We start from the raw sequence: 18,020 nt of genomic DNA on the forward strand, positions 1-18,020 counted from the left end.
GACAAAGTGGATAGCGTTTTTTAAAATCATCTAAAATTGAAATTATTGAAGAAAACAATATCTGAAATTGAAATAAAAATGTTTACTTTATTTAATGTTGGGCTATACAATAAGAACTAATAAACATCTAATTATCAACAACTAGTAACAAAAACAATATAAGTAAAGATAAACGCGATGTTTACAAGAATACATGGAGTGCATAGTCTACACGAGAATGTAACATCAACTTGTTTAATTTTTGTTTTCTGTCGACTCCAATTGAATCCTTTATAATTTTCTGTCACCAAATATCTTATGGTCAAGATTTTCACCATTCATTACATCCATACATGGCCATGATCTATAGGATATTGTATCTGGCCGGTAAGGAACAGTGTTTGATCTATTTGTATAAACGATTGGTTTCGTAAATTACATGCAATTTCTTTTAGGTTATTGAAATCATTTGTCAGTAGGGTCTTTCACCTAGATGTGTTATGTATGTCAGGGATATAGTTATGTGGCTCTATGGTTTTAATTGAAACAAATACATACCATATTCTCTCTTGTATTCCCGCTTCCGTTTTATGGATTAAACATCGCAATTTAATGCAGGATTATCAGAGAAGCGGGATTAATATTTCAATCGCACAGTACAAGTATTCAAATTTGAATTGGGCGGGAATACAAGAGAAAATGAGGTAATACTTTCTTTAAAAAGAATTTATGATTTATTTAAATTAGATATTTCTATTATTTTGCGTTGCTTGCCGTGTCAAGAGATTTAAAGAAGCTACTTTTTCCTTTGTATCCTTTTTTATTCCAGATTCCTGTATCGAAATACTGATGACTTTTCTGTTTCAAGCTCTTTTGGTTCTTTTTCCATGGCAAGGAACTAGTTAAAAATTCGAGATTGTAAAATGTTTCAATCTGATTTAGATGCGTCGTAGATAGCCAACTTGTTTTTGGACAAGGTATCATGGTCACGAATCTGAGGTTACAAAGCCTCGTTCCTGGGCAAATAATCCTCGGATCGATAATCGACTCAAGTTGCCTTCTTTAGGGAAACGATAATTGCTGAACTCAAGAGAACTGTTTGGAATACCACTTTGACAAAATCCCAAACAGTTCTTTACGTTTGCCATCGTGTCAGCAAGTAGGCTCTGCAGTCCATTTCTCACCTTTAAAATTTACAATATTTTAGTTTATTCATCATGAAGCCACGGCACTTTACAACATTTTTTCCTCAAAGGGGCTGACGTTGGTATGAAAATCTAGAGATAGGAATATAAGAATCTTGCCTTGTTTTGTTTCCGATAAATTAGCTGCCAATGGAGGGAAATATCTCACATAAGATACAAAAAACTTTGAGACACCTTCAGGATCTTTAAAATAGAAGGTAGGGCACCAGAGGCACGTGCAACGTGCTCCCACTTTTATAAAATTGTCCCCTTCTAAAGAAGCCAACTGTTTGAAAATTTTGGAAAAACCGTTCACTGAGCTGAAAAAATTTCCCCTTCTCGCCTGTGCCCCTTCACCTTAGCCTACGCCGTAGACTACTCAACCTTTGACTTGCTTCTGAAGTCCCTAAATACTAATGATAATAATAATGCTTGTGTTTGGCCTCAGTCATTGGAGAGGTCACTTCAAGAAGGTCCTCTAAATGTTTGTATTTCCAAAAAGTTATGGCTATCATTCCAAACGCAGCTGAAGGATATATTCTTAATTATTGATGTGGAGCTAATAACTTATATTTAAAATTTATAGTTTGATGCAAAGTCTAGGCAGCTTTATCATAACGAAAATATAAACGTAGAAGTTTTGATGAAATGACTTCCTTTCAGTTTCAACAACGATATTTAATTTCTTGGCTTTTTATTTCTATGTTCCTCAGTCAATTAAAATTGAAGAGAAGCAAGCAAAAAACAACGAAAAAAGTGGATCTTACCCAAGATTCAATGCAAGTGGGACTAAGAGGACCAACCAGTAATGTATTCCATTATAATAAGCAGCCAGAATTGGAACAAATTACAGACACGGGGCATCGTAATGATAATATTGCTCTTTTTACTGTTAGTTTAACAATAGCGTGGAGAGTCATTGCTGTGGAATATAAGGCTACAGAAAAGCATTTCAAGCAAGCGATGTCAGAGATCAGAATTATTAGCATTTGATACTTTTAGTAAAGTTTTTGGAAGAATTTACTTTCAATACCACTCATTCTCTTATGCTGTTATCTTAAAAAGTTTTAAAAACATTTTTAAGGCTTCAAAAGTTTTAAAAACATTTTTTAAGGCTTCAAACTTTTAGGTCTTTACCAGTAGAGTCTTTATCATGGTTCAGGTGTTAAAGCCTCTTCTCTGCATTATCTCAAAATGTTCATACCGTTTATATCCATTGCACGTTCACCAACCTTCACCTCCAAATCTATGTGAATATATTTGCCAGCAATTCCTCTACAGGATACAAGACATTGTGTTCATAATGAACTGGATCGTAAGGTTGAATTGAGTTGCCTGTGCCATTCGGGTACGAATTAGTAAGCGGGTAAACGTCTAGAACAGGGATTCCAGCTGCACACATCGCCCAGTTTGCATAAGCATTGAAAAGAGCAACTCGCTGCAAAGAACATTTCAGAAACGGTAATCTCATAGAGAGAACAGGTATAACAATTTGAAGCAAAAATTAAGCATTAAAAAACAGATAATTTTCATAGTGATTCCTGCTATAAAATTGAGAAAGATTTTTCAATGATTTGCATTTTATACAATAAAATCAAATGTTATCCTTGGTAGAAAGATATCCTTGGCAAAAAGAAATATCAACGGTTAAGCAAAGTGGCCCTATTCATATTACAAAAACCACCCTAGACTTAGTCAAGGCTAAATTTCCAACCTCAGAACATGTGATGAAATAGCATAGGCTGTTCTCATATTCTCCACCTCCTTACCAGCCTGGGCCAGACCCAGGCCCTAGTTCCAGTCAACGTTAACTCAGAGCAAGGGGAGTCACCATTGCCCTATAACCTTAGGCAAAGGAACTACGAGGAGTGGTCACATCTAGAGGAAAGTTCGAGATACTGCACAATCAGGGTGCTATTTATTTATAGATTTCATGTTACCGTTAAGGTTATGAAGGAAATTTCCTATGATAAGTATTATTTGTGATATTGGCATTCTCCAATATGCAAAGAAAAATGTGTTCTTGAAGAGAATCAAGACATCCAAAAATACAAAACAGAATTTAGGATGATATCAGCAGTTCTGCTAGAGAATTCTTTGTAATAGTCTATACAAATATTTTTCTGAGAAAAAATGCCACTTTTCTTCAATTTCTTGTGACCAATAGTCAAAATAACGCACTGTACACGATAAGTATAGCTCCTCAATGTCCCATTACCTAGCTACATAGCCTTTTCGTAAGAATATCAGCAGGGAAGGCTAATAGCCTAGTGCTTTGAGCAATGGAAGTTAGCCAAGGCTGGAGGGAGACCCTGGCTAACCTGCAAGTAGAAATATAAGGCTAACCTGGGCTGTGCATGAGGTAGTTTGCATAGTGTAGACAGGGCTAGCTTTTCTACATTATCAAAGAATCACAATTCCAGTTCCACAAACCTTTTAATTCATCTCACCTGAGGCGTCAAGAATCTTCTTGAATGAAGATATGGGACAGAATACTTGTGTCTATTTAATGCAGTAGTAGTTCGCCAGATGACAAGTGGCTTGAACGCAGCCTTGTTTTTTAAATGGGCAGCTACTTTGTCAATAAGCATCCTGAAATTTGAGAAATTCAATGCTTCTGCAAAGTGCAAGCCGTAGTTCAATAGCACAACGCTTTGTTCATCCATTTTTGGGTTCAGCAGAACTTGCTTCAGTTCATAAATAATTCGATCTGGATCGAAATCTTTATTGTCATCTTGCTTCAGAAACGTTCGATTCGGATTCCTTCGGATGAACTGATCCAAGGTTAGATTGTAATTGTCGATCTGATACACCCAGTTATAACTGTAGAAACATCTTTTGAAAATAGTGTAACACAAAGGTTTGCCATGGATTGACCAATGGAATCGCGTGGCTGTGGAATCTCCATAAATCCAGAGGTAGCCTTGTTGCTTGTGTCGCTGGCGATGATAGGCTGTTCCTATGTTTAGATATCAAGTCACCATATTGATTGCATAATAACAAAATTACTATAGTGGGGCAGATCGGGACATTGATGACTTCTAATGGGGAGGGGGGAGAGGGGTAAATCAATTCTCTTGAAACTTTCTGCTTTAGCATTCAAGACCATAATTTATAATAATGTTTTGCTTGATTGCAACTGTTTTTTCACTGGATGTTAATAAGCACCCTTAACACCCACCTTTGAGTAATAAGGAATTTTCTACTATATTACATATCTAGGCCAATTGCAATTTAAGAATAATGATATGGATTTGCAAGGATTATTTAGTACAAATACAAGATGGCTAAAATATATTTATATTACCTCATTACACAAATATGGTTTAAACTGAATTGAAACAATCTTACTTCGATCTGATTTCCTGATGCCATTTCTCAATAGATTTTTTACTAGTAATCTGAAACCTCTTGAAATTTAGAAACAAACATGGAAAGGCAAAGCACTTGGTTCAGCAATAGACAAAGTAGAGCACAGCTAAGAAAATATTTAAAAAAGCTCTGCACTTTTGCATGAAATATATTTACAATGGAATCCTGCTTTTACAAACCCTACCTATTAGAAGTATATCACTAAAAGGAACTTAAAGTCCTATTCCTTGCAATACTCTGTAGAATGAACCCTCTCGGTATAACAAACTCCAGCCATTACGAACCCCTACAGAAGTCGTAAAATCAGGATATCATTTAGGGTCTATAAACTACTTAAGACAATCAGAAACAACCATTACAATTTATAAACTGTAAAAGGCAGAGTGGAAAACCAGCACTACCTGGCTAACCTTACTGAAGGACCTGGATAACGAATGATAGAGCAACTGTTTATAACCATACCGTTACAGAATGGTGTCCACGTGAAATTTACCCATCTTCCAAGTCCATTCCAAATCAACGGACATCCTCTGCTCTGCGTCAGCTGACATGCAGCATCAAGATTGTGATGAATGTCTAAGAAACCAAATAATTGCTTGATAAAACAGAAGCAAAGGAAAAGAAACAACGATACTTTGCACTAAATAGCTCTTGTGAGATCGGGTTTTTTTGCCGAAGACACAAAATGATGTCACGAATAAACAACACATTGGAGTAGGAATAAACTAATTTGCAATCTACAATTTAGAGCTAGGCATTGGCAAGTGAAGCTTTGGTTAAACGCACCCAAGATTTGATTTGATATTAACTCTCAGGAATGCAAGAATTCGTCAAACCGATATTCCTCAATCGTCTATTAATAGGGATCAGCAATTGCAAGAGTCATTGCTCTGAAAATTAGCTGAGGGCTACAAGCACGATCGTTCATTAATCGCTTAAACAAAAAATATTAAAATTCAAAATAAATGAAACTTGATAAAAACTTATCAGGTACTCAGATACTGACCGTGAACATTTTTGCATAGAAAACTTAATTCGCATTCACTTGCATGGCAAGAGAGCGTCTTAAACCTTTACTCAAGTCGATCCACACCAATGGACCCCCATTATTTGTAAGCCTTTGAGTCACATTTGATTGAATCAGGTACTGAAAGATTTTGTGATGTATTGACAAGAAAACCGTCCTTTTGCTCATGTCTCTTGCTCTTACTTAGAATGGATTATCAACATCTTTGTTATTGTGAATCGCGTTTATGAGCTTGTCTTCTGGTTTTGTCAATAAAGTAGTTGCTTTGGTTGCAGAACTTTAGTGATATCGCCATGCCTAATTATATGGGAAATTTATCTTTGCACATTGTGATGAAAATAGAGGGCTTTTGAGAATGGTCATGATTGCACCTTAAAACTAGGTATGGATATAGCCTTTGATTCTAATTACCATCTCATTAGAAGCAACGGGCAGTCAAAAAGCAGACTTGCTTCTAACAACTAGATGAATTGCCTGTTAGTGTGATATAAAAACTAGGAAGCTTTTTTCATAGTTCAAATCGTTACGAACAAGGTACCTTCATCTGTATCTTCAGCTTCCGGTACAATGAACTCCAGAGGTTCTCCATTCCATAACGGTTTATTTACGTACGGAATGTCGTTACCAAGAATCCCGTGGATTTGGTCTTTGCCCTGAGCGTTACCTAACAGAAGAAGATATGGGTCATTGTTATGTTGTATATGATACAAAAGACTAGGGAGTAAAAAGAGTCCTGTTGTATCTTGAAGAAGATCAAAGCATCGTCGAATGAACTGGCTGCCTAATCCACACTTTGTATTAAATCAAATATATTTTGCATTTTGTTCTGTTAGAGTTTACTGAACTGCCTGAGTTTCAAAGAGAAATAATCTTAATGGCATGAGTAAGAGAGGTACACTCAATTTTTTCTGCAAGAATATAAGAGACGAGTATCGAGGTAAAAAAAATCAAAACAAAATTTAAATTTGAGAAAAGCCCAGAACTCTGAAATTTTGTAAAAATCCATCGATATGATTGCTTGGTTTGCACAGAATTTTGGACACAGAGAATAAAATGAGCTTCTCTAATCTAAGTACGACATTAAAATGGAAGCAAATCTCTTGAAGCAATAGATGCTCACAAGCATTTGAAAGCAATAGAAAAATGACGCAATTCACTTTTTGCAGCACCAAAACTCTCCCTAATAGGTTTTTGCTGAATGTTTTCTAGCAGAAAAAATGATTATAGGACCATAAACGTTAAAATTAATCACATTTTAATTAAAAAGCTCTTGAGAAGCAACGAGAATTTAGATTACCCAAAGCCTTACGAAAATGGCGTACTCGGCGTAGATAGTTTTTTTATAAAAATAAGTGTAGGATGATGAATAAGAAACAGCGTCAAAGTACACTGAAAAATAAATATAAACCGCCATGTTGCATAGCGCGAGGCTGTAAGGCGGTTTGTAGATGTAAATGTCGTGGTTTGTAGAAAAGGATGGCTTTCAGTTGCAAATCTTCAGATAACTCTTGCTCGCTGTATAAATGTAAGATGTAGGCAGGCATAAAGGTGCAAGGATGGCTCGGTGGTTTGGGCAACGGACTACAGATCTAAAGGCCTGGGGTTCGAATCCCCGACAAGACCAAACTTTCACCAAGACCGAGGGGAGTCAATAGCTCTCTGTTATTCCAGTCGCAGGATGATTCCTTCGACGAGGTGTAGCCACATCGAGACAAAGGACCAGAACACAGCTCGATAAGCATTGTTTCTCGACGTCCTAAAATTTACCTTTGATCTAGGTAGTAACAAATAATACAAATACAAATACAAATACAGCAAAGAAAAATAGTAATGTTAACTGACTATGATAACTAACATTCAACGCCATCATAAAATTAACTGTTGTTAAAATACCAACGATTTCACCGAAGAGATACCTTTTATGAACCAGTCTTCTGGAGGATCTTTCAAACCATCACATAGAGTGTAATCAAGATATATCTTTGCTCTATATTTCCCACTTTCTAGAGCAAGAAACTTAATCTCATAGGTACCATTGCCAAAATCTCTAATCGAGGGGTTTAAACAGGCTGGCCCGCAAATATGAGCCCGCCATCCATCACCACCACGACCTTTCAATTTTCCCTGTGCATTTTGCGATTGTATGAAAAATCTACTGAACTGACCAGCTGGATGTATTTCCCACAAAGAAACAAAACTTTTCAGTGGATCTGTCCTGTTTCTTTTCTTCCACCATTCTATTGTTTTCTGCCATACCGTTTCACGTTCGCACGGCAACAGGAGGCTTTGCCAGTTATACCTAGCCTCGTTCTCACTGCTCCAATCATTCAGAAATTTAAAGTGGCTCTTCTGAATTTGAACGAGATCAGACGGCAAAGCAATACTTGGCGAAGGGTGGGGCAAAGTGGCCCTGAAGGTTATGTAGCCTGTCAAATAGACAAGAACAATAACAAACAGGATAATGCTTGGTAGGACCCCCTTCAGCCTTGACACAAAAGGTTTACCCATTTAATTTCTGCGGAGCAGCATTCGACAGCTAATTGCCTCAAGGCCTAGTCCAACCGATGGACGATCGAAACATAAACCTTTTCTAAAAGGGCGTCACTGAAAACGCCATGAGAAAATCGCAATGCAACTTTCCGAATCTCTCCGCAGTTGTCGAGTCCAACTTTAAACAGGTATAAATGAAGCATATAAATCTCTGGAGTGTCTTTGCAAAACGCCATCCAACGGTATTAAAACAAGTTCATCTCTTCATCTTTGCTTTTTTTAAACACCAAGGAACTTTGAGGAAAATTCTGGCCTTTGATATCCATGACAACAGAAAGCTTCCACATCCGAACTTGATGACCCCCAATTTTGCTTTTTCAATGATAAAAGTAGGGAAACTTATGAAAAACTTCCTTGTTATAGGCTTCTAGCTAGCCAAAGATCAATTATTTCAATATCATTGATCTCTAGCCACTCACTATACCGGTACCAGCATGCAGGGGTTTTTTTCTCATAAAAACCGCCAGCATTTGTTGTCGGCTGAAGTACCAGCTGAATCTCGTTTCTAAGTGGGAATCTCCGTACCAGCTGAATCTCGTTTCTAAGTGGTCTCCTTTAGATGAGTAGCAAAATAAAACAGATGAAAATCCCCAATGCACCATGAAACACGGATGGGACTTAAATGTTTACAATACTCGTGCTAAGTTACAAAGCTCTTGGAACTATTCAAAATCTTATCGAGGAATGATGCACAATATCCCGGCTAAGACAAGCATAATAAAGATTTGTCTGCTAAACACAACTGCATCACTTCTTGACGTCATAAAAAATATCAAATCTTCAGATAAAGTCACGGTAGCAATGAAGAAGGGAACCCCATGTGTCTTTCAGAGAACCGGGAATCGTCGGTTTGGAGTCGGAAACCATGAATCGTCGGTTTTGAGTCGGAATTCAGGAATTGTTAAAAGGGAATCGATAACACCACGATTCGGAAGTTGATGGTTGGAAATTGGGAATCGGGCTAAAGACGTAGCGGGAATTCGGGAATCAGGGAACCTATTGAGTTTCCTCATGAAGAAGTTGTAGAAAAGAGGAATTAGGAATGGCATTAACATATGCCAACACCAAGAATTGGAAGGGAACATTTTTGTGGCGTATTATGATCGAAAATCGCATTTTTTCAAGAAATTTCTCTTATTTTTACCTCTACCTCGTACATCTGAATATGTTTTCCGGCTTGCTCTTATAGTTCGATTAGCCCTCCCCTAAAAAGCCCCCGTCTTGAATTAGTCCTCCTCTTTCTCATCAAATTTTGAATAAGCTCCGTCTCTCGAAACACCCGTTGTCGACAGACAAGGTCCATGCCTCACAATTTCATGGCGATGGTCAACTTTGGTTTAGTTTCTGGGCTTAGAAAAGATTCGTTGTTTTTCGTTGTGTCCGAATCACGAACAGATTTCTCTTTACCTTGGGTGCAATTATTAAGGCAAATAATATGTCTGATTCTTTGACGGTGAACTTTCTTTTGGAATAATAATTTTGCAAAAATTCATCCCATCCTTGCTTTGATTTGTTAAAGTGAAGGGACTTTCTGGCGTTCCAACTCTTTTGTAAAGAAGATTGCAATTGGCAGCAATCATTTGACTGAGGTATTTGTGTGTTTTTTCTGTAATCACTATTGAAATACATCTTACAAACAAAACATCTGAGCCACTTTGTTTTACATTTACCAAACATTTCGTTGTCTGCATTCTAGCTTGCCTTTTTTTACACGTGCCGGAAAAGCAGTGCCATTTAAAAGAATTAAAAGAATACGTCAAAATATGTTCAGATCATCTTTGGAAGGTTAAATGCAACACAATGCAAAGGTTTAATCTTTAATGCCTCGACCCTCTTATGTTTTTGCAAAATATTGCCTTCATGAAATTTCTGACAAAACCTGTTTGAAGCTTGGCGAGGGGGTGGTTGCCCCCCCCCTACGGCCACATTAATAATAATAAATTATAATAATAATTTATCGTGTAAGAGAGTACAAGGCTTCCAGCCCTTAAGGCCCTAAGAGTTATACTTGTCTTCATTATTGAAGCTATCATAAAGTTTTCCAAGATTCAATACTGTTGAACTGTTGATAATGACTTCTGGTAACTTGTTCCATGAATCTACGATTCTTTGCGAAAAGAAATTTTGTCTTACGTTCAAGCGATTCCATTGTTTAAAAAGCTTGAGCCCTTTTCGTATCCTTTTGTTCTATTGCACACAACTTGAAAAAAGTATACTTCAAACGATACCTTTCATGATTTTAAAAACCAATATCATATTAGGCCCGAGTTACACGACGTTGGATTAGTTTTCGCTTCTGATTGCCCACCCCAATCCGAAGCAGTTGCACTTCACTTTTCCAAGTGATTACACGACTTCGGATTGACTTTTGCTCCGCTTTGCTTCGCTGTTACACGATGTCGGATTGTTATGTTTCAATGTATGGACGCAGTTTATTAGACAACAAATTGAAACTATTTCTGGACATATGAAAGTTTAGTCGCGACTCCTCATCATCTTCTATAAGCTCGTTCTTTAGGTTTGACCACCAGCCGCTGCAGCGACCGGGCTTAAGCCAGAAGCGACGCTGGACCTTAATTTTTCTCCTTTTCCCGATGCAAAAGCTACACGCAGCTATTTGTTTCATGAACATTTAATACAAACTATTTGTAAACAAAACTGCAAAAACGGCTTCATATTTCTCTCCAATCTTGAATATTTTCTCGAAAAACCATTTTTTCAGTTATAGCAACAGCTTTCTACTTCTTGGCTTGGTATTTCTACGCTTCCCTGCAAATGAAGATAGAGAAGAAAGAAACAAAGAGTAACGAAAAAGTAGATCTTATCAACGAGGTAACGAAGAAGACATGGCAAGATGTTTATTCATCAAAAAAATGAAACATTCGTGTCTCAATCTGGTGTTTCTACGTTGGTCTTTCATTAGTTCTTTTGTTAACCTTAATTAGCATATTAAAGGAGTGGTTGAATTCTTCAAAGATTGGTAATAACTAAACTTACCATACAGCAACAATACGTCAGGCAATCTGCAATCTAATAGCAAAATCACATGCTCATCGATCTTTAGATTCAAGCAAACATGCCTGCGCATAAATCAGATTATGAACGCTCGATCTGGATTTCTTCGGGTGAACTGACCTATGGTTGTAACTGTCGATCTCCGATATTCAGCTTTGATTTCTCTGTATTGACCAATGAAAGCTTGTCTCTGCGATATCCCTATATATCCAGAGGTAGCCTTCTTTCATGTGATTCCCATCAGGCAACTGTTTTGATCGACTCGTGTCTGCGTTGAGAGTAAATCTAGATGTTTATTTATACTGTATTTCCTTACAAAACTTATTATCAAAGTCAGCACAAAGCTAATTAGAGTTTGGACACTGTTAACGGTAGGGAAAAACCATTAAACCTAACAGTTAAAAATAATAAAATGCTGTATGACTAGCTAGAGTAGACAAGCGATACAATGATGTACAGAAAATTTTCTGATTACTGTAACGTTACAGAATGGTTATCCAAGTGAATTTCTTCCAAGGATAAAGGCTTTCAAAGTCAAAGGTCATCCAGTTCCATGTGTCAACCGATATGAAGGTTGAACACTTGTGGTAACGTCAAAAAGAAGATTTTCATTTTCTGGAAAGGGAGAAAACTAAAAACACCTCTTCTGGAAAATGGGGACCTAAAACCATAATGCACGGTTAAAGGGCAACTAACTGTTAGCTTTTTTACTTATTGGAATATTGCAGTCATTGATGCTGCCCTTACAAAATTAGGAATCGTCAGCCAAGAACGTCTCTTGTACAAGTTTTCAAAAATTATAAAAAAAAATGATTGTGGAATTTTTCATCATAAAAACATATACTATAAAAAACGTTGCCAAAGGATAGACAACAGAAGTGTCGAAGAATTTACAAAACAGAAAATGATTATAGGAGCGTCTCCATTTACATTACCTGTCACTTTCCTGCTCTATAGTGTCGAGTAATAGCCTAGCATCTCGCTAAAATTTCATTTAACGACTTCCCAATTTGAAGTGCCCGAAAAATGCATAGGGGGCCACTTAAGTCATAGGCTTTCTCACTCTACTTCTTGATGTGGGCTATGATTCAGCCGATGACTCCACAGAATACATTTCCCAGTATAGCTGGAAACATTCTCATTGCACTTTCTATAGAAGCATTTGCATCAGATACCACTCTTATTGTAAGCCTGAGAGCAGCTTTTTCATTCATGCATTTTGAGAAAGAGCGACCTGATCCCTTTCGAAAAAAAAGCGAAACCAGTTAAAAAATCAACATTTCTAGATATTTACTGAATATTACGTACTAAAATAAAATACATTCCTAATATATGGACTTTAAGCACGTTCTCTCGATCAAAGACGACCATAAGTTAGTTTTTCTCCAGCGTCAAAAGATCAAGCGAAAATGATTAAAATTTGATCGGGTAAATTTACCCTAATATCTCATGTTAGATCTCATCACAAGGACAGTCTTGTTCTTCTTTAGATCATCCATCTGATAGATCAATAAATATGTTATTGCTCGTTTGCATTTTACAGCACAAAGTTCTGAAATAGACGACCAAAAAAGTAATGAATCAGCAAGAAGAAAATGGAACAGACAAAATAGATCAATACAAGCGTATAGAAGATGAAGAGAAAACAAAGAAATAAATCTTTGAAGAAATCTTTGATAAAACTTTCCTTTGCCGTTGCGAAAAATGGAAACAAAATTTCTTGCAGCCTTTATAAAAGCCAGGTTTGTTCCTTTTTTGTGGTATTGTTTGGCAATTATATTAGATAAATTGTCATTATCTTATGACAAGGATTAAAATAAAATACACAAAATATATACTATTATATGCCAATATCCCATTATTTAAGCTTATACTAAAAAGATTCAAGTAATTTTTGAAAAAATCTAGAACTCTTGGATCTTACAAAAAAAATTAGGATATGTCATACTTTTGCAAGAAACTTTTCAGTTAACAAAAACAGTAAATGCTTTAAAAAAACAATTGTGAAACTATTCAAAGACATGTCCATCAGCCTCCGGAAAAGATCAAAAAACGTTAGCATGTGTGTTAAAAAAAACTCAGTTAACGCTCAAAACACAATATAAGAAAACTTGAATGAATTTCTGGATAATATATTGAAGAAATTTCAAAAACTCTTACAAAAACTCTTTCAAAGAATTTTTACAAAAATCGTTTCGCCTTTACTAACATAAATTGCTTTAATATACCTTCAAATTGCTATTTGCCGTAGTTTGGGTGAAATTCTAAATTTTTTTAAAAATTTTTTTGAAAAAAATTACTAAGTCATTTTTGAAATAACCTGTGACCACAGACCTGTAGAAAACTTCAAAAACAGTCAGTCACTGTTAGAATGAAAAGGTCTTAAAGTGCATCCTTTGACAATAACCTAGAATGGCACAAAAGTTGAGCATTTTCCGAAACATAGCAATGGCGCTCCCAAGTTCCAAACAACTGCCAACCCGTGTCCCATTAATTTTTGTATGCCACCATGGGTCTCTTCTTCTTTAACTTTAAATCTTTCATATACAACATATTTTTCTTTTAACAATTTTATACATTTCCCTATTCTACATATCCCTAATAAATATGTTAATTAAAACTGTCGCTTTTACTCACGTTTTGTGTGTTCTTTAGTTCTTGAAGCTCTTTCTTTAGTCGGCTGTTGTCCTTTTGGTAGTACAACAACTTTTTTGAAAGAATGCCACATTTTTGACAAGGTTTGTTGTTGTTAGGTGGATACTCTTTGTGAGCAATCACTGATATGGGCATGTCTTCGTCCGACCCAATAGAGATATCCCCATACGCAGCTTCATCTTGTGTTTTTTGTGTAGCTTTTGGTCGATGATCAATTGAATGAATTTCTAAAGCAGCAGTATATAAATTCATAGAGCATGATTATGTAGCCATCGAAAAATTGGTGTATCGCTATATAAAGTTACACACAATCCCCTTAACACCGTGCCGAGACTCTAATTGTAACACAGACCGAAATATCTATTTCTCAGGTGAAATCCCCTCTACGTTTTTTCTAACGGTTGAATCAGTAAGGTGCAAAGACAACCCTATTTCCGTGTACATGAGGTTTGAATTATTAGAGAGCAACAGCATTTTATAATGTTTCCAGCAGACACGCAAAAGCCTTCCATGGTGGTCATGCAAAACACCGTCTTTTAGAGACAACGTTAAACAAAATTGTATTGTTTGGCTTCTATAGCCAATCAAGCTGGGAACTTCCTTATTGCAATTTTTTGTAAGCATTAACAACCCTTGTTTGTGTCACTGGGAAAATATAAAATGAGTCTCTGTCTACTGTCATGCACTGTCTGCTATTCTTTTATTCATAAATAATATAAAGTATGTGTACGCCCTACCCCTCAACAACTTTTCTTAAATTTCTAAAAATGTTATGTTGACCGTATGTATTTTTGCAAAATTGAGGGGTGGAGAATTAAAAACCCCCGTTTACAGTAGAGAACAGTGGTGTCGTACGTACTTTTCTCTTGAGGTGCCTTTGCTGACGCTTTGAGGGAAGTGATTCGGGAGCGCTTCCTGCCGCATCAACTAAAGGAACAGCACCAATTTCAAGTCTGCGCTGTCTGGTAATGCCAATGGAAGTGGTGCTTTCCAAAGTGATGTCTACCCGTCTTACAAAATCATTAGGTTTGAAATGAATGGAACACAGGGCGGACGAAGACGACGGAGTGAAACCAGCCCTGTGTCTTCTTACAAATTGTACCCATAATTGACGCTGTTTTTCATCTTTCGGGAACGCATGCATAGGAAATCCAGGAGTATGGCTATTATTCTTACAGCTAGTATCATTCGGTGAACCAGCACAGCAACATTTACTCCCTTTAGGTCGTTTTTTTCTTTCCTCCATGACTGCCACCTTTCAAATGTACGCGATAATCTGACCTTGTCGATGCACTAACAAACCAGATTACGTCACGAATTCCTGAAATTCCTCTTTGGCCGCGCTTTTTATTCGAACAGAAACTGACAAAAACCAGTACATTGGAGCTTGAAATAAGTGCGCTAAAGAAACATATACAAGAAAAAATTACACCATTTGATTCAGCGCTTTTAGCTTGACAGGGTTAGGCAATACAAAATCTTGTTATTTTTTTCATTTTTCATGTCAGTAGCACTTAAAAAAATTTCTTTTCGCCAGAAACAATTTTAAAACTCTACTTTGCGTTCAGAACACATAATCGGGTCGTTTCGAAAAAATTCTAGGCCTTTCGATGAATACCATCATATTAAACAAAAAACAAGTAAGTCTTTTTTGCAAAAAATATAGGAACCCGGACCTGTGAAAAAAGTTCAAAAATCTAAAAGATTTTCAAAAAACTTTTTTTTCAGAGAAAACAACCTAAAATGCTTAAAAATACGTTATGAACACCAAAAGGAAAGTTTTCACTGAAATTCTAGCTGACGTTTGGAAAAACTGTGTCATTTGTAACTAAATCTGTGAACCGAGACCTGTGAAAAAGTTCAAATATCTGAAAAATCTTAAAATTTTTCAGAAATGATTCAAAATACGTTCCGAACACCATAAGAAATGTTTTCCATCAAAATCAACTCATCTTTGAAAAAAAACGAACTAAGTCATTTTTCACAAAATCTATGACCCCAGACCTGTGAAAAAAGTTCAAAATCTGAAAATTTTTAAAAGAAATTTTTTCGCACGAAAGAACCTGAAACGCTTGAAAATACGTTCCGAACACCATAAGAAGTGTTTTCGATGAATTTCTAGATCATATTTGAAAAAGAACGAACCAAGTCATTTTTCACAAAATCTATGACCCAAGACCTGTGAGAAAAGTTCAAAAATCTGAAAATTTTTCAAAATTTTTTTTTCGCACGAAACAACCTGAAACGCTTGAAAATATGTTCCGAACACCATAAGAAGTGTTTTCGATGAGTTTCTAGGTCATATTTGAAAAAAAACGAACCATGTCATTTTTCACAAAATCTATGACCCCGGACCTGTGAAAAAAGTTCAAAAATCTGAAAATTTTTCAAAAATTTTTTCGCACGAAAGAACCTGAAAGGCTTGAAAATACGTTCCAAACAGAATAAGAAGTGTTTTCGATGAATTTATAGATCATATTTGTAAAAAAACGAACCAAGTAATTATTCACAAAATCTATGACCCTGGACCTATGAAAAAGGTTCAAAAATCTGAAAATTTTTACAATTTTTTATCTTGCACGAAACAACCTGAAACGCTTGAAAATACGTTCCTAACACCATCAGAAGTGATTTCGATGAATTTCTAGGTCATATTTAAAAAAAACGAACCAAGTCATTTTTCACAAAATCTATGACCTGTGAAAAAGTTCGAAAATCTGAAAATTTTTCAAAATTTTTTTTTCGCACGAAACAACCTGAAACGCTTGAAAATACGTTCCGAACACCATATGAAGTGTTTTCGATGAATTTCTAGGTCTTTTTTGAAAAAAAAACGAACCAAGTCATTTTTCACAAAATCTATGACCCCAGACCTGTGAAAAAGTTAAAAAATCTGAAAATTTTTCAAAAATCTTCTTTCGAACGAAACAACCTGAAACGCTTGAAAATATGTTCCGAATATAAAAATGGAGTGTTTTTGATGAATTTCTAGGTCATTTTTGAAAAAGAACGAATCAATACAATTTTTCACAAAATCTATGACCCCGGACCTGTGAAAAAATTCAAAAATCTGAAAATGTTTCAAAATTTTTTTTTCGCTTGAACCAACATGAAACGCTTGAAAATACGTTCCGAACACCATAAGAAGTGTTTTCGATGAATTTCTAGGTCATTTTCGAAAAAAGACGAACCAAGTCATTTTTCACAAAATCTATGACCCCGGAGCTGTGAAAAAGTTCAAAAACCTGAAAATTTTTCAAAATTTTTTTTTCGCACGAAACAACATGAAACGCTTGAAAATACGTTCCGAACACCATATGAAGTGTTTTCGATGAATTTCTAGGTCATTTTTGAAAAAGAACGAGCCAAGTCATTTTTCACAAAATCTATGACCCCGGACCTGTGAAAAAGTTCAAAAATCTGAAAATTTTTCAAAACTTTTTTTTCGCACGAAACAACATGAAACGCTTGAAAATACGTTTTATACACCATTAGAAGTGTTTTCGATGAATTTCTAGGTCATTTTTGAAAAAAAACGAACCAAGTCATTTTTCACAAAATCTATGACCCCGGACCTGTGAAAAAGTTCAAAAATCTGAAAATTTTTCAAAACTTTTTTTTCGCACGAAACAACATGAAACGCTTGAAAATACGTTCTAAACACCATAAGAAGTGTTTTCGATGAATTTCCAAGTCATATTTGAAAAAATATGAACCAAGTCATTTTTTAAGAAAATCTTTTACCCTAGAACCGTGTAAAAAGGTGAAAGATCTGAAAATTTCATAAAACAGTTCTTGGGTTGAAAGAATAGTAAAAAAATATTAATACCTTTCTGTAGACATTTTGACACATTTCTATGAGTTTCCAAATGATACCTGAAAAAGAATGACTTAAAATAAAAAAACGTATAACCCTTCACTTGCAAAAAAGATTAAAAACTTTAAACTTTGAAAAAAATAAAGTTTCTTCTGACTTACACAAAAGGGCTTATTACTCATTGACAATACAAATAGCACTTTTCTAGAGAGGCTTCGAAGCCATATCTTGCAAAACGAACCATTAGAAATTTATTTGATGAATTTCTAGGTCATGTTTGAAAAAAAACGAACCAAGTCATTTTTCACAAAATCTATGACCCTGGACCTGTGAAAAAGTTCAAAAATCTGAAAATTTTTCAAAAAAATTTTTTCGCATGAAACAACATGAAACGCTTAAAAATACGTTCCGAACACCATAT

At 35.7% G+C, this 18,020-nt stretch overlaps 1 protein-coding gene across 5 annotated transcripts; it reads right to left on the reverse strand.

Moving 5' to 3' along the window:
• Window positions 1–11: 11 nt before the first annotated feature.
• Window positions 12–17,024, reverse strand: LOC135685803 (uncharacterized). Of its 5 annotated transcripts, none has more exons than XM_089112695.1 (8): window positions 14,642–17,003; window positions 13,765–14,009; window positions 12,063–12,368; window positions 7,479–11,395; window positions 6,101–6,226; window positions 4,998–5,111; window positions 3,614–4,122; window positions 12–2,601 (listed from the first exon to the last, which is right to left on the reverse strand). In XM_089112695.1, exons 4-8 carry the CDS (start codon window positions 8,068–8,070, stop codon window positions 2,410–2,412), a joined length of 1,533 nt encoding a protein of 510 aa, XP_088968821.1. In that variant the 5' UTR covers window positions 8,071–11,395; window positions 12,063–12,368; window positions 13,765–14,009; window positions 14,642–17,003; the 3' UTR covers window positions 12–2,409. The 5 variants fall into 5 exon arrangements, with proteins under 5 accessions (XP_088968821.1, XP_088968820.1, XP_088968819.1 ...); XM_089112694.1 differs by having other exon boundaries at window positions 7,479–10,881; window positions 11,110–11,395; window positions 13,765–17,003; XM_089112693.1 differs by having other exon boundaries at window positions 13,765–17,003.
• Window positions 17,025–18,020: the final 996 nt, after the last annotated feature.

Source organism: Rhopilema esculentum, chromosome 15 (genome assembly GCF_057945365.1).
Source record: "Rhopilema esculentum isolate cy_ngs chromosome 15, ASM5794536v1, whole genome shotgun sequence".
NCBI classification, from domain to species: domain Eukaryota; kingdom Metazoa; phylum Cnidaria; class Scyphozoa; order Rhizostomeae; family Rhizostomatidae; genus Rhopilema; species Rhopilema esculentum.